At 39.5% G+C, this 23,614-nt stretch overlaps 1 protein-coding gene across 3 annotated transcripts in view; it reads left to right on the forward strand.

Annotated features, from left to right (window-relative positions):
- The first annotated feature begins 1,658 nt into the window (after positions 1-1,658).
- RCBTB2 (RCC1 and BTB domain containing protein 2) overlaps positions 1,659-23,614 on the forward strand; it is a 33,912-nt gene continuing 11,956 nt past the window's right edge. The window contains exons 1-9 of one of the 3 annotated variants that reach the window (XM_030234494.2): positions 1,659-1,765; positions 9,836-9,899; positions 11,843-12,001; positions 12,471-12,621; positions 14,143-14,309; positions 14,995-15,153; positions 16,124-16,231; positions 18,322-18,464; positions 20,180-20,370. In XM_030234494.2, coding sequence (XP_030090354.1) covers positions 9,858-9,899; positions 11,843-12,001; positions 12,471-12,621; positions 14,143-14,309; positions 14,995-15,153; positions 16,124-16,231; positions 18,322-18,464; positions 20,180-20,370 — 1,120 coding nt within the window. In that variant the 5' untranslated portion in view covers positions 1,659-1,765; positions 9,836-9,857. Of the gene's footprint in view, positions 1,766-1,920; positions 2,073-5,244; positions 5,885-9,835; positions 9,900-11,842; positions 12,002-12,470; positions 12,622-14,142; positions 14,310-14,994; positions 15,154-16,123; positions 16,232-18,321; positions 18,465-20,179; positions 20,371-23,614 lie in introns of those variants that run through there. The other 2 variants (XM_050970250.1, XM_030234495.2) reach the window with 2 other exon arrangements.

A 23,614-nucleotide genomic window follows, 5' to 3' on the forward strand; every position in this document is an offset into this window, starting at 1 on the left:
TCCCTATCCAAATGTATAGTAGCATTATATGCAGCATCCTGATAACTGGCCTAAAATACTAATTACTGAATGCAAATTACCTTTCAATTACTGTTATTCCTGTCTTGGCACATTCATGAATGAAATTAGCCTTTTTCACTTCTACACCCTCTGGCATTCAGCTGTTGTTCACTGAACTCAATCCTTTAGCTACACGTTTCAGAATGCAATCTGCCTGCTTGTAGACCTACATCTATTTCTTGTAGAATTAGGGACACCACCATATCAAACTGCATTTTGTTTCAGAGGATCAAACACACCACCTGTTCCACTGCTTTCAAGTGCAATCTTCAGCCTAATGCAGTACACAGCACTGCAGTGAGTCACATCGAGCATAACTCCTAGAAAAATACCCAATACTGTTTTAAAATATGCACTGTAGAATCAATACACGCAATTGTTTTGGGGGACAATTACTCTTTCTTTTACTGCCAATCTGAATATTAATAGCTTCAGCTTCCAGCCTAAACCATTCTGTGATTGTTTGATCCATGCACTGGGCAGCACATCAGGGAAGAGCACTTGGTAGCTGGCACAGCACTGCAGGCACTCCAGGTATGATATAGGTGAAGAATGGGATGAAAGGCACGTGTAGCCCACAGACTGAGACTGCCCTGCAACAGAGCAAGTATGGAGAACATACACGTATGGAGCCTCTGCTCCTTTGGTAACACTAAGGACGGGGTTTTTGCAACTTTAGGTACTTACACAAACCTCATTTTTGGACAGCCAAAAGCTTGCATCTGAGTACATCAATCTTTAAAATGTCAGAACATCCTTATGAATCTGTCATTCCCACAAGAAAAACTGAGACCTTCCCTAGGTCATAAAGGAATTTTTGATGGGAGTTAGCTCCAGAGCAAATTTTCTCCTTCTGAATAATGTTTCAACAGTAATAATGTAACAGTATCATTGGGTATGGCAGCAAGGGTCTCTGAGTATTTCCCACAGCAAAATTGTCACACTCAAGGGAAGAGACACAGTCAGGCATAACAGCCAGGTTCTGCTTTTAGGAAAACTTATCAAGTGTATCCTCTTTGGGGGTGCCAAACATTAAACATAAGCTATAGGAAGACATACAGAATACTTAATATCTCCTCACTTCCTATGGGAAAAAAATTTAAACGGTTGCAGGTTGGAACAGCATTGCAATATCTGACATTCCCCTTTGACCATGTGTCTCCCAGTGCGTGGTTGACACGCGGATTTTGGCCCAGGCAACAGCCTGGAGCGGGATGCCCGGGGACCTGCTGGAACCACCGTCCTGGAGGTGTAAGGAAAGCTTGGATGCGGCACTCAGTGCCCCGGTCTAGCTGTCACCGGGGTGCCGGGTCACAGGTTGGGCTCAGGACCTCAGAGGTCTTTCCCAAGCTCACTGATTCTGTGATTCGGAGGCGGCAAGGGGTGGTGTCTCTCGCGACGCCGAGCTCGCTCTGGGCATGGCTCTTCCCAAAGCAGCCATGTCATCCCCGGGCCAGGCCCTGGGAGAGCTCCAGCCTCTCCCGCAGCCATCCCCGGCAGCCAGCACTGCCCCTCAGCCGCAGGGCCCTACCCCGCGGGCTCCGAGGACAGCGGCCGCCGCTCGCCAGGCTCCTGGTGCAGTGGGTGGATCCTGGGAGGTGCCAGCCGCTTCCCTCCCCTTCCCCTCTGCCTGAGCGCGGCAGCATCTTCCCTTGGCTCGCCGGGGCGGGGGGAGGAGCCGCCGCCGCCGCCTCGGAGAAGGAAGGTAAGCAGCGGAGCACGGGGGTGGGAAGGGGAGGGAAGGGGCATGGCTCCCCCCCTTCCCTGTGCTTCCCTCCCTGGGCGGCCGGCGGTGGGGCCGGGAGCGGGGCCGGGGCAGGGCGCGGCCGCCCGCCCGTGCTGCGTGTGCTGGGCCGGGAGGGGCTGCGCTCCGCGGGGCCTCGTTTCTCTGTAAATGGCCGATAACGGGGATGGCGGTGTGTCTGCGTGTGTGTGTGTCTGTGAGTCTGTCTGCGTGTGCTCGCTTCCGTCAGGAGTCCCGTGTGTGTGGTGCCGGTGCGCGCTGCCCGCAGGTGCGCAGAGGTGTGGTGGTGGTGGTGGCGGCACTGCAGGCGAGCCGAGCTTGGCGGCCCGGTTATGGCTTTAAGGAAAAGAAGGGATACTTTGGAAACCAGTCACCGTTTGGTTATTGTGTGGGAGATGGGAGGATTTCGTGGCGTTTCCTTGGGCACAGTCAGCAAAGGGGTTTTACTCAGGTTGCGAATGGGGGGTGACGTCTGTAGGGAGTGATGCTTGTGCACCATCAAAAACTATTTGGGCTGGTGAACCGATGTGCTTTCCAGTACATTAAGGGAACCTACAGGAAAGATGGGGCAAGACTATTTATAAGAGAATGTAGTGAGAGGACGAGGGAAACAGGTTCAAACTGAAAAGGAGTATATTTAAATTAGATGTTAGGAAAAAAAAATTCACTGTGGTTGGTGAGGTATTGGAACAGTTTTCTCAGAGAGCTGTGGATGTCTCATCTCTGGAGGCGTTCAAGGCCAGTTTGGATGGGGCTCTGAGCAACCTGGTCCAGCGGAAGGTGTTCCTGCCCATGGCAAGGCTTGGAACAAAATTATGTGTGTGGTCCCTTGCAAGCCAAATCATTCTATGATCCCATGTTGGAGGATGTGAAAGCAAACATGGGGTAAAGGAAACATTTGGAAGTAATTGTCCTGCTCAGTGTTGATAGAAGAGATAATACTGTCCAGATATAGGAAATAAATATGACAGAATTATGTAGGATGTGAATGATATGATGGACTGTATAGTAGCAGATAGAGACTGTGGATAAAGAAAAATAGTCAAGCGTAGCATTGCTTTGAGATAAGAAAATTATAACAGCTTTTGGTGGTGTCTGCTAGCAACCACAGGAGTTGGATTTGTGTAAGAATATTGCTTACTGAGAGATACTGTCAGGAATTATGTCACAGATGGATTTCTTTCTTAGACTGTATAATCACAGAATGGTTTGTGTTGGAAAGGACCTTAAAGATCATCTGGTTCCAACCTCCCTGCCATAGGCAGGAATACCATTCACTAGACCAGGTTGCCCCTGGCCCCATCCAGTGGCCTTGAGCACTGCCAGGGATGAGGCATCCACAACTTTCCTCAGCAAACTGTTTGTGCCCTCACCACTGTCTGAATTAAGAATTTCTTCCTAGGATTTGATCTGATTCTCTCTTCTCGTAGTTTAAATCCATTCCCCCTTGTTCAATCACTATCTGCCTGTGTAAAAAGTTACTCTCCCTCCTTTTTATAAGCCCCCTTTAAGTACTGAAAGGCCACAATGTGGTCTCTCTGGAGACTTCTTCTTCTCTGCTCCAGGCTGAACAGCCAAGGGATGCAGATGATGGCATCATTTAGACACACAGTGATCCAGATGTTCTTATATACAGCTGCTGTAAGCTTGCCCAATAAGCACTGAATTGCCTTAGACTTGCTCTCAGGTAAGCAGTGTGAAAATTCTGGGAAAAGGTGGTTCCTTAGTCAGCTTGTGATCTTGGATCACATTTCTAATTAGATTAAATAAATAGAAATAAAATAGGTGATTAAACAGGTTTGAAATTCTTCATTTTAGAAACTTGGAAAAATCAAGAGGGTTAATTAGTGATGTTGTTTGTACAGGAGTCCTGAGGGCCTAGAAAGTAAAGAAGGTAGAAAGCTGGTTTATGTCAAAGGTAGAATCCATCTGGAATTATGTCCAAAATTTTTTTAAAAAGGTCTGTTGAAAGCAACTTCTAACCATCAAAAAGGATTTTAGAAGTAAAGACTAGAAAAGTCAAGCAAAATGAAAATGAAGATGTGAAGTGCCAGTTCAACAGTAAGAATTGCAAAAGAAGAGCAAAAGTAATTCTGAGTTAGTTACAGACAATTTTTTTTTAAGTTTCTTTAATCATGTCAGTGAAAACCATAATAGAAGTAAGACCACTGAGTGATAAATTTGAGGTAAAATGGCCTTGGCATCATGATGCATATCATCTGTTGCAGTTTGGAGGAGGCTACTGCAGTGGATATACTTAATGTTAGATATTCCAGCTTTTGCCTTGAAAGAATAACATTTTCTCTCTTAATTAGTTTTTAAGGGTTGAGAAACCTCTGTTTGTTATGCTCTTGCCACTTATTATTCAGTAGTTCCAGTGTCAGAAGACTGGAACAGTACATTCGGGTATTTAACAGTTTCATTTATTGGTAGAGGAAGTGGGGTAACTTTTCTTTCTCATGCACATTCTATTTACTGTTTTTTCTCTCTCCTTTAGCATGCAGTATCTTCTTAGGCAGACAGCATTAAGAGTATCAACAAAATTAATAAAATTCTTAGCTCTAGGTATATAATACCTGTTTGATGGATTTACCTAGGTAAATTCTGGCTTTGTCAGGCTCCCATGTGCAGGTACAATGCCACCTGACATCTGAAGCTGGTACATGGTTTATCCTGAACAACTGACCTGTTGGTGCTTCTTAAGTTCTTAAAGCTTTAATATTTTCTCTACTACAGTTCCTTAACCTTATTTAAAAAAAAAAAAAAAAAAAAAAGCATTTATTTTGCATATTTACTGTACTAATCAAAGTGGTTTTCTTCTGTTGCATGGTCAATATTTTTAAGAAGGTGTTTTTTTCTTAAGTTGAATCTTTGGATTAATTTTGTTTCCCTATAGCTGGTTCCTCTCACGTTGGAAGGTCAAAATGAAAATAAGTTATCAATTCTACCCAGTCAGTTGGATAGTAATTAAAGTTTTATGTATGTAGAATATAAAGTAGGCAAGAGCCAACAATTGCATCAGTTGTGTTTTATTATTTTTATGTTTCTGTATGGATTACAGGAACTGAAGTGTATTTAGAGTTTGGGTAACAATTCAGCAAAGAGAAGGAACTTTTCAAGTTAATTTTTTTGAAAATCCTGGATTAGCCATATCGATATTGTCAACAGATGTTTTTCCTTAGCACCTCAGGTTAGATTTAGGTTACATTAGATTACATGAGGTTAGATTTTGATGCAGAAATGGTATCTTATTCCCAAGAGACTGGGATTCCCAAAATGTTTGATTATTTTAACACATCTCAAGGTCTAGAGATACAGCTCATTATTTTTTTTTCCTTTTACTGGAGAAGTAATTATGTGAAAGTGACTCCAGCATCTTCCTAGAATACTTTTCAGCACTTCAAGTAGTTCTTGCATTGTTTCCATGATCTGAAACACTTGTTTGCCTTCAAAAGGTATTTTTTGTATGTGTAGAAGGAAGTGAAAATGTGTTTTGATTGACATTTTCTTTTCATTTTTCTTTTAGCTGCTGACTTTGACATTTCAGTAAGTCTACTGGAGGCTTAATTTTGAATAAATGCTACTGTTTTCTTGTCTTTGTATTTCTGTCTTTTGTTTGTTATATAGCTTCTCTTTCTTAGTAGTTGCCAGCTTCTTTCTTCAAAGCTTCTTTTTTTAAAGTCAAGTAGTAGCAGCTAGCCAAAGCTGTGGTGTTATTTTTTCCAGATTGACTCTAGGGTTTGTAGAATGAGAAAAGAATTTGGGATTATTTTATTTATTTCTGCTTTAAATATTTTCTTTCTGGTGGGTGATGGTGATTTTTTCCAGTTGCTTCCACTCTTAATTCTGGCTGGTCAACAATCCACCATTCTGCATCAACAATGGTGACAGACTTTTCTAAAGGGGAAAAAGTAACTGGAATAGGAGTGAGAAAAATGAAGAGACTTAATATTAGCACTTGTTTTACCATCACTTAGTATATGGATTTTGCATGTGAACCTCTGGAAACGTCACTGGGGTCATGCTGGGTGTCTATCCCTGGAGACAGCAGGTGGAGCTGAATGTCATGCCATAAGACAGGTGGTGTCTGACAAGATGCTTGGCTGAAGTTTTGCTTCTGGAGATGGAGCCAATACAGAGTTTCTTGGATCTAGCCTCTAAACTGTGTGTTGATTTCCTTGTGTAATGAGTAGGCACACAGTGGAAATTGCATCAGGAGCAAAGAATTTGCAGTCTGGTGTCATGGAGCAAGAAAGGAAGGAGAGAAAATTATACTTTATTTGGAGTTTGAAGTTTTCCAAACAATCACTCACTGTTTGTCAAGGTCTGCAATTTCTTGGTAATGGAAAATGCCACATCAGTGGAGGAATGAATGATAAACTGAGTTCTGTCAATTTATTATCAGCACTAAGTGTAGTACTGGCATTTTACTATACATGGAGAAGAAGATAATTTTGGAAATAGTTTTTCTAGAAAGGAATGTGACCTGTTCAAGGAGTGCATGTTGGCAGTATTGGTGATCTGATCTCTCCTGCAAAATTGCTTGGACAAGTAGCATTTAATGACTACTCTTGTAGGAAACTGCTGAGAAATCAGGAATATCAGAGAAGGTTAGGTTCCTTTTCTAAAAGTCTTATCAAGTCCCTTTTCTCTGTGACTTTTGCTTTGTAATCTTTCCTAAGCCTGTGGTTAGAGTCCTTGGGGAAGAAGCTGCAGACAGACTTTGAATCAGCAGATGAGGTTCATAAATGCTCAAGTTAAGTGGGAGGAAATACTAAGTGGAGTTCTAAAAATTTTTGTTTGCTTGCCAAGTTCCTAGAGAGAGAATCTACAAGAATGTTTACATTCAGATGAGTCAGTGAACCTGTTTAAATATTTAGGGTTAAATGGTCTGGGACTGTTAATGAAACTTGACTACCAGATTTAGTATTTATGTTCTTTAACTCGATCTTATGTGTACTGCAGAAGCATGTGGGTCTTACCCAAAGACCTATCATGGTTGGACCAAAATGATAGTCAAAGCCTCCAGTTTCCAAGACCTAAACTCAGACTGCCAGAGTATGCTGTCCAGATTCTTAATTGTCCTTGGATTCCAGATAAAAGATTTGTGGAAGTTTATTATAAATATTTTTGTATCAAAAGGCTGTGCACTTCCTCAAGAAATGGATGTTTACAATAATGATGTTTTTTCCTTTAGATTTGCACTTCAGAATGTTTTTTGGGAAATACAGATAGTGAAAATTATAAAAAGTTTTCAGGCATGAGAAATATTTCTGGCTTACCTTTTTACTTTCTAAAATAAGTATTGCATTCTTTTTAAATGTAGTATCTAGCTATTTTAAAGTAATGGGTTTTAGCAGTTGTGCACATATTATAAGATTTAGTAGGCAAATAATCCCAGTAACTTGTCTGAAATAGCTAGGATATGTTTTTCTCCTGTACCTGATTTACTCAAATATACAGGTTTTTGTCTTTTCATTTTTGATAAAATACTGTTTTTTCTTTGCTTGTCTTCACAATGGTTACTTTTCTGGAGGAAAATTCGTGTGAGTAGGCAAATATGAATCATTGCTAACATTTTAAAGTATATGGATAAGAATGGTTCTTAAACAGGCTTAGTTTTTTTTCTGTCCTTATTTTTGGGATGCCCAGGTGGATATATACTCCTAAATCAATTACAGGTTTTTAGAAAAAACAGCTTTGCAGTTGCAGATATGTGGTCCTCAGTATGTACTTTTATTAGAAGACGTGAATTTGAATAGAAGAATAAACTGGCATAATTTGAGTCACCCTGTGTACTCCTGAAATAAGGTGTCTGTGTTTGCAGAGCAAACTGAAAGTGGAGTTGCAGGGTAATTTTCTCATATATAAGATAAAACATGTTCTAACTTTTGAGTTGGGAGAGCGTGTAACTGATCTTTGTTACAGAAAAGTCAAAGCAAAACTGTTGGGAGTCTGAAAAGTAATGAAGTGGAGCACTTTTTATTAATTAACTGAGATGGTTATTGAAGTGAAATATTGGAACCTGAAGAGTCATGGGTATCAAAAGGCTTGAGGAAGGAAATATGGAATTCTACATTTATTTGAGCTAGAAAATTCAGTTAGTAATTATTCCCTTGGGATCTGAGTGTAGGCTAAAGATGGTCAAAAAGTGGGTAACATGTCAGCATTGCTAGGGAGTGCTGGAAATTGGTGCTGCAAAATGTTGGGTACCCTCGATAATCAGTTTCACAGTAGCACTACTGGCGTACTTGAAGTTAAATGTTTCAGAACAGTTCAGTAGTACAGGCAAAGGCCTTGATTAGGGGAGTTGTTTCTACTTTGAATAGAGACAATGTCCACAAAATCAACTGTTGCATTCTTGTTGTTTGATCAAGTATGGTGGAGAAAATAAGCAATTGCTTAACTGCAAGAGCTCAGCAAGTTCCCCCATTTCCTTGAAGGTGTAAAGCTTGATAAAAAGCTGTGTGTGCTTATTCAAGGCTCTGCTCAGCTGCACAGGCAGGACTGTCTGGTACCATTTAGTTCTTGGCTGCTGCTCCAGCTTGGCATGGATGTGTGGATATCCTGTGGGTCCTGTATCATATCTGCCAGCACTGTTTGGTGTCAGGGATCCCCAAGGTCATCTCAAATACCAGTAGGTGCTGATGTGTAGGTGACAGAGTCAGCCCTTTAGTCTGTTCTAGTTGAAGGGGAATATAACTTGGCTTCCAGTTGTTTCAGTTTGGTTGTGTGTTTGAGCCTTAAGTTCAAAGTCACCGTGAACTTTCACACATGAGCTGAATTCTTCATGCAATGTCTCAAAGTAGGTGTATAAAATACACTCTGTGTGTGTAGATTTGTGGGTTTTGTCAAAACTTAAGCTTAACAGTTGTACGTATTCAGTATGGTCAAGCTGCAGAGTTGTTCAGGTTTTTATTTGTTTCAAGAAAATAATTTTTGTTTGTTTAATCAGTAGATTACATGTTGAATCATGTTGAACATTTATCATACTTAAGTCATCTAATTTCGTGTATTTTGTGTAATTGGATTAGGTCTTATGGCATGAAGTCTTACATAAGAGATGTGTTTAGTAGTAAGTTAGGTAGTTTTATGCGGTTACATTTGATACTTGTTTTAATGTGGTATTAGTCTGAAAATAAATTCAGTAAAATGGTAACTTGTTTATTGGATGTTATTCTGCCTGTAGTCAGAATTTTAGAGACATGTGATTTTATGGGAGAAATAAACAGATTTTAGGTATGTCTCTACCAATGTACCTCAAAGAAAAATATGTGTACAATTTTCATCACTCTTCAGTGAAAGAGGCTTGTACATCTTCAGAGCTGCTTCTCATTTTTGTAGTTTTACTGAAAACAGAGTTGCATGGCTTTATGTTAGGAAATACTTTTAGGATAGTAGAGCTGTGCATATTTGTGAAGAAACATCTGGTCTGAAGATCTGTTTCTATTGATAATTTGCGTCATAGAAATGATACAGGTAATTTGCGAGGCTGACAATATTTTCTGAAGCAGAATGAATTTTTTAGCACTCTCAGGAAACCTGAAAAGACACAAATGTTTTTCTAGCATTGGTTTCAGAATGAAACTGGAATAAGTAATTTTGAAAGCTTAATCCAGAAATTGAATTCTCTGAGCAGCGTGCTTTTTCTTTGCTGAAAGAAATGTCTTAAAGCATTATGTCAGGAAGGTTCTCAATTTATTTTTACTGCAATGAAAAGACATTGGAGTATGGTGCTCATAAAACATCTTTCTTTCCAATCACAATCTGATTAATTTTCCTATTTGTTTTAAAAAGATGTTTTTGTCCAAGAATTAATATTTCAGGTGAGACTACAGAAGAGCAGAGTCTGCCTAACTGATCATTATATGGTTGTTTGTAAAAGCAAAACTGAGAGCTCTGCACATCTTCTTTTCTCACACCACAGAAGAAGATAGTTCTGGCTTAATATTAAGTGTGCGTGGTTTCAGAAAGCTTTGTTTCAGCAATATGATATGATGATTTTAACCACAGCTCTCTCTCTCTCTGCAGGGGGACACAAGCACAAATCCATATGGAGGATGAACCTCCTCCTCCTCAAGGAGTCAGTGCCAAGGTCAGAGTGTCGATTTGTATTGGGAATTCTGTACTGCTCTGCTCAAAAGGTTCCATTTAGCAATAGCTTAATGTATGCAAGTACTTTTCAATGTAGACAGAAAACAAAAGCTATGGTTAGAAGAAATTATACTAGCTGAAGAAATCTTGCTTAAGTCTTCCACAAAATATTAGAAGAACAATATGTTCATGTAACATCTGAGATTCGTGTCTAAGTCTGCCTTTCATGACTTCGTGCAATATAATGAGGGAACTGATCACTTACAGGATATAAATATTGGTAGGCTAAGAGTTGAAGCTGGTTTTCATATTTTTGTAACAAAATATAATGTAGAACTGTGTGAGGGAAGAAAGTCTTGAAAAGTGGAAGAATAGCTCTTACTGAGTGTAACTAATAATTCCACGGACTGGATTTAGATTCTGGATTTTTTTGTCTGATAAAGTTTTGGTTCTTTCTTTCTTTTTTTTTTTTTTTTTTTTTTTTTTATCAGTATCATAAGTATTTCCTTGGCTGCTTTTTATATGAGTACTTGGGGAGTTTTTTCTTTCAATGTATTATTTTAGTGTTAAGAAATGCTACTGTTAATTATGAGGGTACCACATGAGTGCTTTGTAGAACAAGGTTACAGAAAAAAACCAACTTTTCTATATAAGATGAATGGGTTTTGACCCACTGAGCACTCAGAATTTAGAGCCCACATTATAAAGAAACCAATATGTTATTCCAGTAAAGGAATCTGTAAAATTGAATGACACCCTGACTGTCTTTTGAATTTCAGGCTTCTTCAGTCTTGAGCAAAAGTGGGATGCAATTTTGTGGATGCAGTTGGAAGAATAGTCTGTGATGCTTTCAGTATTTATTATCATATTTTAAGAGAGCCTGAAATTCTCTGTAGAATCAATGGTAACCTCTTGACATAAAAGAAATTATTCTGCAAGCAGCAGATGAATGAAGACTCATTCCATATGGATTCTGGTCCTTTATCCCTGATAACCCTGCTACGTGTCAGAGGGAACAGCATCTGCTAGGATTAGCTTGGACCTACTTGCTCACTCACTTATTTCATAACACAGTGTCTGTTTGTCCAGCTGCTTGCTGCCAAACTGATTGTGTCAGCAGAATCTTACTTCCCTTTCACTTGCAAATTTGGCTGAAGTTGGTCAGTTATTTGCTGCAAGGAGATAGGGAAAGAACTGGCGTGATCAAAACCACAACTTTTTTTCCTGTGAAGATGGCCAATCGTCCTTTCCCCTCCTCTGAAGTAAATAATAAAAAAAAAAAGTGTGATTAGCTGGTATTTTTCAAAATAATTTAATTTAGGATTAATTTAGGGTGTTTGTTTTGATTTTCTAATGTTATGTATATTCCTGTGTATATTTTTTCATAGTCAGTGATACTAATTGAAAAAGCAATATTCTTATGGCTAACATAACATGCTTCAGATTCCAAACTAGAATTTTTTCACATCTTGGAGGTTGAAAAAATACATGGAAACAAATATGCATATTTCTCAAATATAAGTGTATTATTGGGCAGAGTTCTTTTATGATTTCTTTTTTTAACAGCAATTTTAGCACCAAGGGAAAATAGACAGATTTCAAATTTTGAATATACACTTTACACTTTATATTGGAATGCTGTCTTACAGAATTCAATGTATATTAAATTCTGTAAGACAGCACTTATGTTGCATGAATATAGTGAATATATGACCTCACCATTTAACCTCCTACAGGGTACTTTTCTCCATTAACATTGATCCTTTATTTCTAGATCATGATATATTTTATATGTTTATTTAATGCCTTCCTTTGAAGTATTGTAGAATTAAAATACTGGCTTGTGGCTGAAAAAGGAGATGGTGGTGTTTATCTAAATTTTTGCTATGCAAAGGCATATGTTTTTTCTGTGCAGGTATTTGATAGCATTTTTTATAATACCAGGCCCTGGAGGCAACACTCTTGTCAGCCCTGAAGATGCTGGATGTTGGGAAATGGCCGATTTTTTCTCTCTGCTCCCCAGAAGAGATCAAGTTAATTCGTCAAGCCTGTGTATTTGGCAGTGCTGGTAATGAAGTGTTGTATGCAACTGAAAATGATGAGGTAATTGTCCAAGAGTGTGTAGGAATGTGACACGTTTAATCAGTTGTGCATCAAGTTATTCTGAAGGCCAGTAGTATAATTAGTACACCTAGAGAAAGTTGTGTGCAAAAAATTTACTGAAACATTTTCAGTTTAAATTAAAGGCTTCTTACCACAATCATAGAGCAAAGGGAAGATGGAGTTAGGTATTTGTTGCAAGTGCATAGTGACAGGATGAGAGGCAGTGGACACAAACTGCAAGATGGCATTTTCTGATTCAGTACTAGGAACAAACTGCCATAAGAGGGGTTAAATCTTGAAGCAGTTGTGAGATTTGTTTTCCTTGGACATGTACAAGAATCTTTTGGACATGACCTTGAGTCAACTGTTCTGTTTAGATCTTTGGTGAGCACAGGGGTGGACTAGTTTAACTTTGGAGGAATCTCTCCATTGCAACCTAAGTTACAAGTCTTTGATTCTTTTATAACAGGTTTTTGTGCTTGGCATGAACTGCAGTGGCTGTTTGGGAACAGGAGACATGCAGAGCACTATAGAGCCAAGGAGGTTGGATTCCCTGTGTGGCAAAAAGATAGCCTGCCTGAGTTATGGAAGTGGCCCTCATGTTGTTCTTGCTACAGAAGGTAATGTATGATCTGAATATTGCTTCTTCAGAGAGTCCACTTAAATTCATCCAGCAGGTGTGAAAGGTCTGGGCTGGTAACACAGGAGAGAGAGTTGAGTATTCTGGGCTGTTAAATCAAAAGTATTTTAAATGGCAAGTATCACATGTCAGCTAGCTTGCTATTTTCAAGAGTTTTTCAAGCCCTACTTTGACCTTGTTACTACTTTTGTAAGGGTTTTACCTTTCACTTCCCAGTTAAGTTTGAAACTTCTGATTGCTCTTGAAATGCATTAGTGGCTACATTATGCCCCTGTGTTCTTGTGCCAACACTGTCCTTCAGCTAAAATGCATCTTTTCCCTCCAGTACCTACTTTTGGATATGTTTTAAAGACCCATTATGTTGCCTTCCAGCCTTCATGCTTCCTGCACTGACACTCTATTATCCACGTTGTGGTAGTGGGTTTTATGTTCATAATTAAGTGCGTTACACTTGAGGAAAAATTATTAATATTGTGTTCCTAGTGAGGTTCTGGTAGAGCCTAATTGATGATATTCACACTTACCTGTTTCTGTTAATGAGAGGAAATGCTTTTCAGTATTCTAGATTATGACTAAAAGTAGGTGAGGGGAATGATGTTGTAAGTGTGTTTGTTTTTTACATTCTGTTGTGTGGCATCATTTCCTCCACTCTTCATGGCAGACCATTCTGCACACTTTTTTAATGGATGCATCTGTATTCCTCTGAGCTTTGTTAGGGGCAGATCCCATACTCCTTAACCTGATGATGAAGTACTGCCTAAGAGCAGGTCAAGAACTGATCCTCGATGATTTTTTACTCATAACTCCATTTGCATTAATAGCTTTTCTTCAGCACAGCCTTTTAAGCTTACCTTTTAGAGGGCTCTTGTATGTTGCACAATTCTTGTGTTAATTATTGTCCTTGCCACTTTGCTGTATGTTTCACATGTGTACTGAAATTTGTATTCACATGTTGGTGAACTGAGGAAAAGGTTGTTCACTTTTGATAGGATAAAGGCATTAGATTTAACCAGTTATTATAGAGAAGTATTGGTTTAGTGTAGCATATTTTGCCTTTGTAGTTCTGAGGGAATCTTCCTTAGGGAATATGTATATTGTAAGGGAATGAAAGCTTATTTTTTGAATTTTTCAAAATGGGAAACAGTGCCAGGGCATAGACAAGAAATTCTGTTCATTGTCAGTAAGATAGAAATTGAAATGGGGACTCTGTCATTTCATCATTTTCTCTTCTGTGTTACACCAACCCTTTTCTTGCAGCAGTATGTTTTCCTTTGCTATGATTATGCTGATACTATCCATTTGGATTTGTGGCCAGCACTATGTGAGGCTGGTGGCATTAGTACATCCATGGGCTGAGCAGCCCCATAGGTCATATATATATTAATACACTTAAGTATGCATATTGTTACTGAATTTGACTTTTTAGTTTGTAATTTTGTGTTGTAATTTTTCATTGGAAAAGTAGAGATTTTTCAACCAGCTCTTTACATTTTTCTCGTAGAAGGAGAAGTGTATACATGGGGTCATAATGCTTACAGTCAGCTGGGCAATGGTACAACAAATCATGGCTTCATTCCCTGTCAAGTCTCTACTAACTTGGTGAACAAGAAAGTCATTGAGGTTGCCTGTGGCTCTCACCACTCCATGGTGTTAACCTCTGATGGAGAGGTGAGTATAGTGGGAACCAGTGTCTGTTTTCTCTTACTGGAACTCGCATATGTGAGAAACAGGAAAACACTCTGCACCTCTAGCATTAGACCTTGCTTCTTCCAATCCTCACAGTGCTGATGTGACACAAATGTTTCAAAAAAGTTGAAACTTGTGAGGGTGTAGCTGTTTTGAAGTGTGTGCAGAGCACTGCTTTTGTGCCACTTCTACTTATAGTAACAAATTATGCAGCTAGTTCCTTCCTATGCCGTGATCTACTTTAAATGCTTGGTGGCATTAAAGCTGGTGTTAATGTAAATCACATTCACTGTAAGGAATTTTACCTGCCAAAGTAAAAAGTTTCCTGGAATTTGCCTTGAGGTGCCATTTGTGCCACTTAGATATTTTAGTTTGGGTTCTGGAAAAGTAGCAATGCATTCTTCCAGCACTAACTACAGCCATCGTGTTTCCTCACCTTTGAGTGGAGGAACATAAAAGAATGAAATATATAAATGCTTAGATTCACATATTTTTGTTAGAAACAGTTCACTTGTAAACCTATGTGTCTTCCTATGTCTGTAAAACAATACATCCATTTTCACATAAAAAATGAAATTTTTTGTTCATACCGCTCTTTCCTCTCTTGAATGTGTACTTTGAACTGTATATTATAAAGCCATCTTTGATGACAATTCCTTTGCAACAGGTGTACACGTGGGGTTATAATAACTCGGGCCAGGTTGGATCTGGTTCAACAGCAAATCAACCAATTCCTCGAAGAGTTACCAGCTGCCTGCAAAACAAAATAGTTGTTAATATAGCTTGTGGGCAGATGTGCTCTATGGCTGTGGTGGAAAATGGAGAGGTAAGAAATGTCAAGTTAATATTTGGACTGAGTTTTACTTCATGTAATAACTTGGCATGTATATAATTTCAAACCTGGTAGTAATGAGCTGTTACTCAGAAAGGAAGTTTACCTTTCCATACTCCCTCGAATCTAGCTGCTTATACTGCTCATAACAACATTTCTTATTATACCACTGCTGTCTTTAGCATCCATAGACAAATAAATTATTGTCTATACTAGAATCTGAAGTATTGTATGTGAGAATAATCAGTGAATGTGAGAATAATCACTAAATGATATTTTAATTTTCAATGCTCATATTCACATATCTTAAGAGGAAACAAAAGTGCATTGCATTTTTTTTTGTACTAGAGTACCTCTTGAATCTCTCATACTTTTTTATCCTTTTTGCAAAGATACAAGGAGGTTGTAAAGTTCTAGATTTTGTTCATATGAGCTGATGATGTTGGGCAGTATACATCTTGCTAGCTCTATTTCTCCAAACACTTGAGTTTAGAACTAAGTAGCTATTGACTGCAGTAAAACATAATATCACTGAAATTATCAGAGCTCAGTGTTTTCCCTTTTTCTTATGTTTGGCATAAAGCTGCCTACTCAAACTGTTGTGCACAGCTTCCATTTTATAATTGTTCTAATGTGTTTTCTGTTAGAAGATTTTGGAATGAGAAATCAGCTCTTTGAAGAAGGGAAGTATTGTGCTGGATTTACTCTGTGCTGGCAAGCAGCCATATGAGTCACTGATTTTCTGTTCCTCCTATTAAAATATTGTAGTCCTACATAATCTAACTCCTAAAGAGCATGAATGTGGAAGTTAAGAATTCTAGATGAGTATGTAACCAGCATTTTAAAGAAAAAATGTGTGTGTATATGTATGTTTATATAGGTAAGTATATCTGAGAATATGTTTGTGTTTACCTAAAACAAAAAATAGTAGCAAACAGCTAACAGTCCCTGTCTCTGTTTCAAGGTCTATGTCTGGGGGTACAATGGGAATGGCCAGCTGGGGCTGGGCAGCAGCGGCAACCAGCCCACGCCGTGCCGGATCGCAGCCCTGCAGGGCATTCGTGTGCAGCGGGTACGTCTGTGCTGCTCCACCTCAAACCCTCCAGGAACCTCTGCAAAGGTCCTATAGACAGCAAATGCTGCCTTTGAAGGAGATAGTCCTTTGTTTAAAAAGTGACATCAGAATAAAACACGTGTGTCCTAAAGTGGACCTCTCCCAACAGGGGAGAAACTGTGAGCCTGTGGAGTTCGGTGGAAATTTTGCCATTGACTTCACTGAGATCAGGATTTTACTTAGACAACTAGACCAGTAAAAATGTTTGTTTTGTTTTCTTCCTTTTTTCCTGTGAAAGTTAATTTAAAAATACTGCTGTTATTTTAGTAGATAACAGAGTCTTTCTAGGATAATACATTCTTCATTAACCTCTGCATTTTTTTCTGGAAAAAAGCTGCAGTTTACCATTTTGTCTGTCTCATGAACAGAATTTCATTTTAGAACTGCACTCCAGCCACAGTGACTCACTGGTGTTTGGAGTCTGAATAAATTGCCTCCACTGCATTTGGCTAACATTTGGTATGATTCCACAGTTAGTTTTGACCTTTGTAGGTTATTGCACTTTACCAAGTAGCGGGGCTGCCAACAGTGTAACTAGCAAACTGATAACTTCTTTTCACTAATAAGAAATATTTACAGTGACTGTAGGACTGATTCTGGAAGTTTTTAATTGATTCATGCGAAATAGAGGATACTGACAGGAAAATGATACAAGCTGTTAGAAGACATCGGTTTTGTAACTAGTGAAAATTTGCAAGAGCATTTGAACTTTGGATCCTATTTATTGCATTTACTCAGGAAAGCTATGAAGTTTTGAAATATTTTAAAAGAAGCTCATTTGATGACATCATTTTATATTCAGTGCCTAGGATGTAGACAGTAGCTTTGCTGGTAGCCACTACTGTTGGATAGTAACATAATAAAGTGAGTATTATGTTCCCCTGTATCTATTCTACTGTTTAGAGAGTGACTGCTCCAGCAAGTTTGGCTTAGATTCTATTTCTGTTCACTTCCTTTACTTAATACCCATTAAGTAGATCTCCACTCAGTAAATAACTTGATGGTTTATTTCACTTAAAGTACCTCACATGCTTCATGGATGTCAGTGGAGTATATGTGTTTATGGTGTATCTTTGCAGGTCATATAAAGATAGGTGAGCTAGTTATGAACAATGTAAATTGGTTTTTGGTAGCTGTCTGTTTGTACTAAGTTACACAAACTCCTGCAGAGCAGGACTGCTGCTGGTAGTGTTGCCGCTGTGTATCTGTCTGTATGTGGGGCGTGTGCTGCATATATAAAGTGGATTTTTTGAACAATCTGATGTGAGAAGGCAGCTCAGCAGGACCAAAGGGTCCACGAGGAGTTATGAGTTGATACAGTTGTGGGCTGCCATCAAAATGGAGAGTTTTGTCTCTGCCCTCTCTTTCCTGGTTGATTGCTCTTGTTGCTTGTCTTGTGCGGTTCTCAGACCCTACTGTGAGAGTTTTCTTGCAGTGATGTAAGTTTAGAGAATTACAGAATGGCTTGGCTTGAAAGGGACCCTAAAAACCATCCAGTTCCATCCCTTGCTATGGGCAGGGACACCTTCCACTAGACTGGGTTCCTCAGAGCCCCAATGAGCCTGGCCTTGAACACTTCCAGGGATGGGGACTTACTTCAGCAGAGGATCCTCTAAGCACAAGAGCTGGCACAGGGAGGGGGCAGTTTTGTGTGGCTGTCAGTCAGGGATAAGGGAATCAGACAGGGAGACCTTGGCTGTTTTTCCAGTGGTGAAGCTATTCATGGAGCAAGGTCAATGCAATACAAACAATCTTCACTTTCCTGCATATTGTTCAGATTTGTCATATAACTTTCCTTCTTTCTCAGTTTCCATCTACTCTTTTTGCTCTGCTCTTGAAATTATCTGTCAGGGTTTCTCATTGGTAAATGTTTTTCCTCAAAGTCACCTCATCTACTTTCCTTCCATTTTTAATAAACTTACCTGTATTTTTAATTTTTACACTAGCCTAGAATCAATGGCATTAACCTATAGCATAGGATGTATCTATCTGTAGTAACTTACTATTGCATAAAAATGAGGTTTTCTTCTTTTTATTATTCCTTACAGGTTGCCTGTGGCTATGCACATACATTAGTGCTAACAGATGAAGGTCAGATATATGCCTGGGGAGCCAATTCATACGGCCAGTTAGGTACTGGGAATAAAAGTAACCAGTCTTACCCTACAACAGTTATTGTGGATAAGGACAGGTAATACTTACAGTCTTGCAATCAGACATTGGTTGACATGCTCACAGAAGAACTACATAAAATTATGGTATTTTTAATCTTTTTTTTTTTGGGAGGGGAGAAGGAGCCTAAAATTTTTGCAATGCTTCATCTGCTAAATGTGAAGAGAATTGTCACTGAAAGTGCTTGAATCTGTCCCATAACCATCCCTGTGAAAGAGAAACTGAATATTCTGAGCATGAATATGCTATTTTCTGCTTCGGCTCACACTGTACTTTAAAGGCCTTAATTGCAGTTTCCCTTCAGTGGTGTAGTTTCATTGCTTGAAATCAACAGTAAAGGCTTTATTGTCTGTGAATATAAATTGTATTTTTATATGCTACTTTTGACAAGAAGTGTACTCAGAAAAAGTGAAGGGCGGACATCTGCAATTTGTGTTATTTCTGCTATTAAATCTGGCTCATAATCCAGAAGAGAGAGAAAGGGAGGAGTTCTTTCTTGGTATTGTTGCCTAAAACTAAAGCTTCAATTTTTTGCAAGGTAAATATTTTCCTCTAGGTCCTTGAGGGACAGTGGGGCAGTTGTTTCTGTTGCTGTTGTAAAGCCATGTATGTGTGTGATCAGAAATCTTGATTTTGGGCTCCTGTTGTGAATAAGAAGCAAAGTGAGATGTTCCTCTTAACCCTGTGTCTGAGTACATCATTGTGAGGAAGTGGCATCTCTGCTCTGGTGGTGAGACATGGCCTGATCTTGAGCATTGCTATTTCTATGTGTGTACTTGTGGTTTTGCCTCAAAGGTTATTGTTTTGGGTTTTTTTTTCCAGACACTTTTAAAATGTTACAATAAGAATTTAATACAAGTTTAAATGTTGCATGCTACCCTTGGCTTTTGTTGGTCAGAATATGAATTCTTGGTGTCAGTGAAAATATTGCCTCACTAAAGCCTGCAAGATTTGTGCATACAGCTTTAAACAAGTTGTTTCCCTGCCATTATCCCCAGGCAGCTGAGAACACAAGTAAACAAGCAGTAGTTCAGACTGCAAAACAGTGGATTGTGTAATGCTGTACACAGTGGGAGTTTTGAAGTCCTAAATCAATCTTGGGATTAGAGACATAGCCTAGCTAAAGGACACTTAGAAACAGCTTTAAGTGCTGTTTGGTTCTAAGTTTTAGTTTTCAAAATGGAATTCCTTTAAACATAAGTAATAATAATTATAGGAGTAAGAAGAATTATGTTGAACTCGTTGGTTTATAATTGTTACCAGTAAGCAAACAGAAAAAAGACTTTCATTGTCTTTCAATTATAAGCCAAAATGCAATTTTAATTTTTTTAATGCATTCTTAGTTCCTTCTTCATCTTCTCCAAGTATTTATTCTCTGCAGCTTAATACTGCTACTCCAGTCAGAGACTTGAATCTCATCATAGCTTTGCTTGAGAGAGCTGAGGGGCCAGCAGAGTATGTGCTGCAGCAGATACAGAGCTCTGCTGCAGCTCTGGCTGCTCTCTCCCGAGATGCTTTTCCAAAGAGAAACTTGGAGTGCGCGCTGTTTGCAGAAACACTGCCAGCCCTTTTACTTTTGCTGTGTGTGACCAGAAAGCATTCTTGCTTACATGTAAGCACGCTTAAAAGCACGTCTTGCGCTAGAGAAAGACAGGAGGCAGTGAGCTGATTCACTGCATTTTGTTCTTAATGAGAGTGACTCTCTTTTCTCCTTTGGTTTGCTTGCACATTCAGGGTGGTGGAGATCGCCGCCTGCCACTCGGCGCACACGTCGGCGGCCAAGACGCAGAGCGGCCAGGTGTACATGTGGGGGCAGTGCCGGGGCCAGTCCGTCACCTTCCCCCACCTCACCCACTTCGCCTGCACCGACGATGTGTTCGCCTGCTTCGCCACCCCTGCCGTCATGTGGCGCCTGCTCTCCGTAGGTGAGCTGAAACGTTCTTTGTTCTGGCACCTTCTAAATAGAACCGGTAGCTCATGAAACAGTTGCCGTGTATTTGAAGCCTAAAGATAGCTTCTCACAAAAACTTACACCAGGAAGCACGATCATAATGACATGTTATGTATGCATGAGTGGTAATATGGCATGGGAAAAAATTGGTAAAGCCTGATGGCAGGACTAGACAATCGTCTGTTTTATTGGTGTGGCTCATTGTTGGAACCCTGGAAATTCCTCTGGCTGCCCTGGAGGGCTCGAGCCCCTGCCTGGGGGGCTCAGAGACCTTGGGACAGAGCCCAAGACCTCTGTGCGTTTGATTTAGCCCTTGGGAAAAAAAATTACCAACTTATATGAAGATCTGCAAGCCACGACAGTTGAAGTAGAATGATAGTGAATTTATCACAGGGTGAAAAATAGATTTTTGGGGTTTTTAGAATGGGGGCTCAGGGGACAAGATGGAGGAATCTGGACGTGTCCAGCCTTTCTCCTTCTTCTTCTTGGTCTCCATCTTCTGCTGTGATGTTAGCACTTTTGGATTGGTTTAGAGTAGAAGCTCACTGTCTAACATAAGGATAGGTATTGGAAAGTAATTCTAAATATTGTACATAGTTTTTAGTATGAAAAGATACCACCACCCTGGGGGCAGGCAGAGTGCCTGTGACTGTCCTGCTGAGCCGACCTCGGCAGGTCAGGAGAAAGAATTTTATAGATAAGGAACAATAAACGACCTTGAGAACGAGAACAGAAGAGCTCTGACTCCTTCTTCGATGGCCGGGCCGGGAAAAGAGACTTTCTAAGGTATCTTGGGGTCCCTCTGACCAGCGAGAGATCCTGAGAGCTCATTTCTATGGGGAAGTGCCTCAGGTTTGGGGAGGGGTTTTTTGTGTAACCTCTGGGTGGAGAAATCTGAGTTTGAATTTGGAGATTTGAGTTGAGGAGCTCTGAAGCTTTCTTTGATGCCCTTAAGTAGACTACTAAGAATTGAGGGATCCAAATTCCCGTGTTCTGAATTGGCCACAAGCACTCAGGCTCATCACAGCTGATCATGACCTGGTCTTCTGAAGAGACAAGTTGCTGGATCTCAGATGTTTGATTAGCATTAAGATCTGTCTTGCTGGCCTTGAGTAGAAAGAGTTAAGTACACAGCATTGGCTACCAGAGAGCTCATTCTTTCACTACAATTTAATCATATAATGGTTTCTAATGAAGTTGCTGGGGTGTTGTTGGATTTTTTGTTTGATTTCTTGGTTGTGTTTTTGTTGGTTTTTTTTTTTTTTTGTTGTGGCAGTTTTTTTGTGTGTTTCGGGTTTTGTTTGTTGCTGTTCTTGGATGTTTGTGTATTTGTTTATTATGTGTTTTTTTGGAGGGTTTGAGATTTTTTGACCCTGACTTCTGGGTCCCTTTGGAAATAGAGCTACAACACTGCTGCAATGTTGTAAATAGAGCTTTGGAAATAGAGCTACAACACAACTGCATACCATAAGGTGAAGCCTTACAGGAGGAAAAGGTTACTTCACTTTTAAATAAAACAAGTTGCAGATACACTTTCAAAGACACTTTTTCATGTGTGCCAAGTAGTCTCTCCAGCATCCTGGTACTATTCAGGAGGTCTGAGCAGGGTTCCTTGTGATGACACAGGACAAAGGATGCTGGCTATCAGGCCCTTGTCATGTCTCCTGGGTTGTTTTTAGTTGACTCTGTGCTGGTGTCAGTTGTGCCTTTTTGCACACTCCAGGAGCTGAAGGTGACTGGCCTCTTTATCCTGACCCACCCTGGCAAGCTCTCACTGCTCTTTGTCATCTGATGTTTGCGTGGTGAGAATCCTCAGGCAGCTGTGTCCTGGGATCTTACATCTGCTGACCTGTGTGCCATGGACATCTCCCATGCTTACAGCCCTTCTCTGTCCCTTTTATTCTGGTGCTTCCCACACCCAGGCATTCTCATTCTCTCCATGTTTGTGGCAGTTCTAACATTTCTAATACAATTCTTAGCACTGGCTGCTAAGGAGTTTTCTTGGCTTTGTGCCTTGTCAGTGGGAACTGCCTCTTCATTTCCTTCCTCAGGCTCCCCTTTCACTGCTGTAACAAATAAAAGCATCTGGTTTCCCTCTTGAGAATTTCAAAGCTGAACCCACTGTATTCATTTTTCCTCTGATGGCTGCAAGAAGTCAACTGGAGATGTGTCTTGGTAGACACCTGAATTGCCAGTGAACTTTGAAGCAGAGGTCTGAATAAATAAACCACACGTTGTACAAAATAAGAACTAACAAAGTATTTTATAGTATCATTGCTTCAGAAATATTTCTCTTTTTTTATCATCACTATATTGGGTTTCTTTCCCCCATCCATTTTACCTGTTCCTACCCAAATTGTCTATACCTGACATTCTCTAAATGAAGTGCAAAATGACTGTGCTAAACAAAGTGTAACAGTATCAAAGTGTATGTGTGTGTTAAGCTTTTTTAAAGAAGTGGAGAAAATGTGGAGAATGTCTTTCTATTTCCAGCAGAATACTATTCTAATTTCTAGCTTGATAGATTACAGGATTTATGTAATTTTCTGTAGAGAACAGCTAATTACTGACCCACAAGATCTGTCTAAACCCATAATATGTATTTGTATGGTAAGAAGACAAAATATTGTTGCAGTTAAGAATGTAGTATTAAAGAAGATGGTTCTCTGAGGCTGTGTGATGGAGATTTGGATCAGTTCAGTAGGTAAAAATTTTGTATGCAGGTAATGGAGGACTTTTCAAAGCTGTTTGGTAATTTTATCATGCAAATATCATGTGCACTGTCAGATATGCAGATATATAACACCAACAGGAGTATGCAGACCTTGACACACTGTGCTTCTAACACCATTAAGTCTAGGGAAAGCTATTCTTTTAGAATAAACTTCTAAGTGTTGGTGTTTACTTTTAGGGACATTGCACTGGGCAGTTTCACTGCCAGCCAATATGTTGTTTCTGTAATAGATTAATTTTTGCTGTAATATAATGTCTCCTTATGGGAGCATTTCAGAAAATTTTATTATGATTTTTTTATTGATCTTTTGAGGCTCTTATAATAACTAACAGTTTCAATTTGAAATAATTTAGTCACTAATAGATGATAGCATTTTCTATCACATGGAGCTTTAAACTTCTGAGACTTACCTTTTTTTCTGACTTTATTATAGATGAGTTAGAGGAGTGTTTTTTTAATGGAGATATTTACTTGGAGCAGGAAA

This window comes from Serinus canaria, chromosome 1, assembly GCF_022539315.1.
Source record: "Serinus canaria isolate serCan28SL12 chromosome 1, serCan2020, whole genome shotgun sequence".
NCBI lineage: Eukaryota > Metazoa > Chordata > Aves > Passeriformes > Fringillidae > Serinus > Serinus canaria.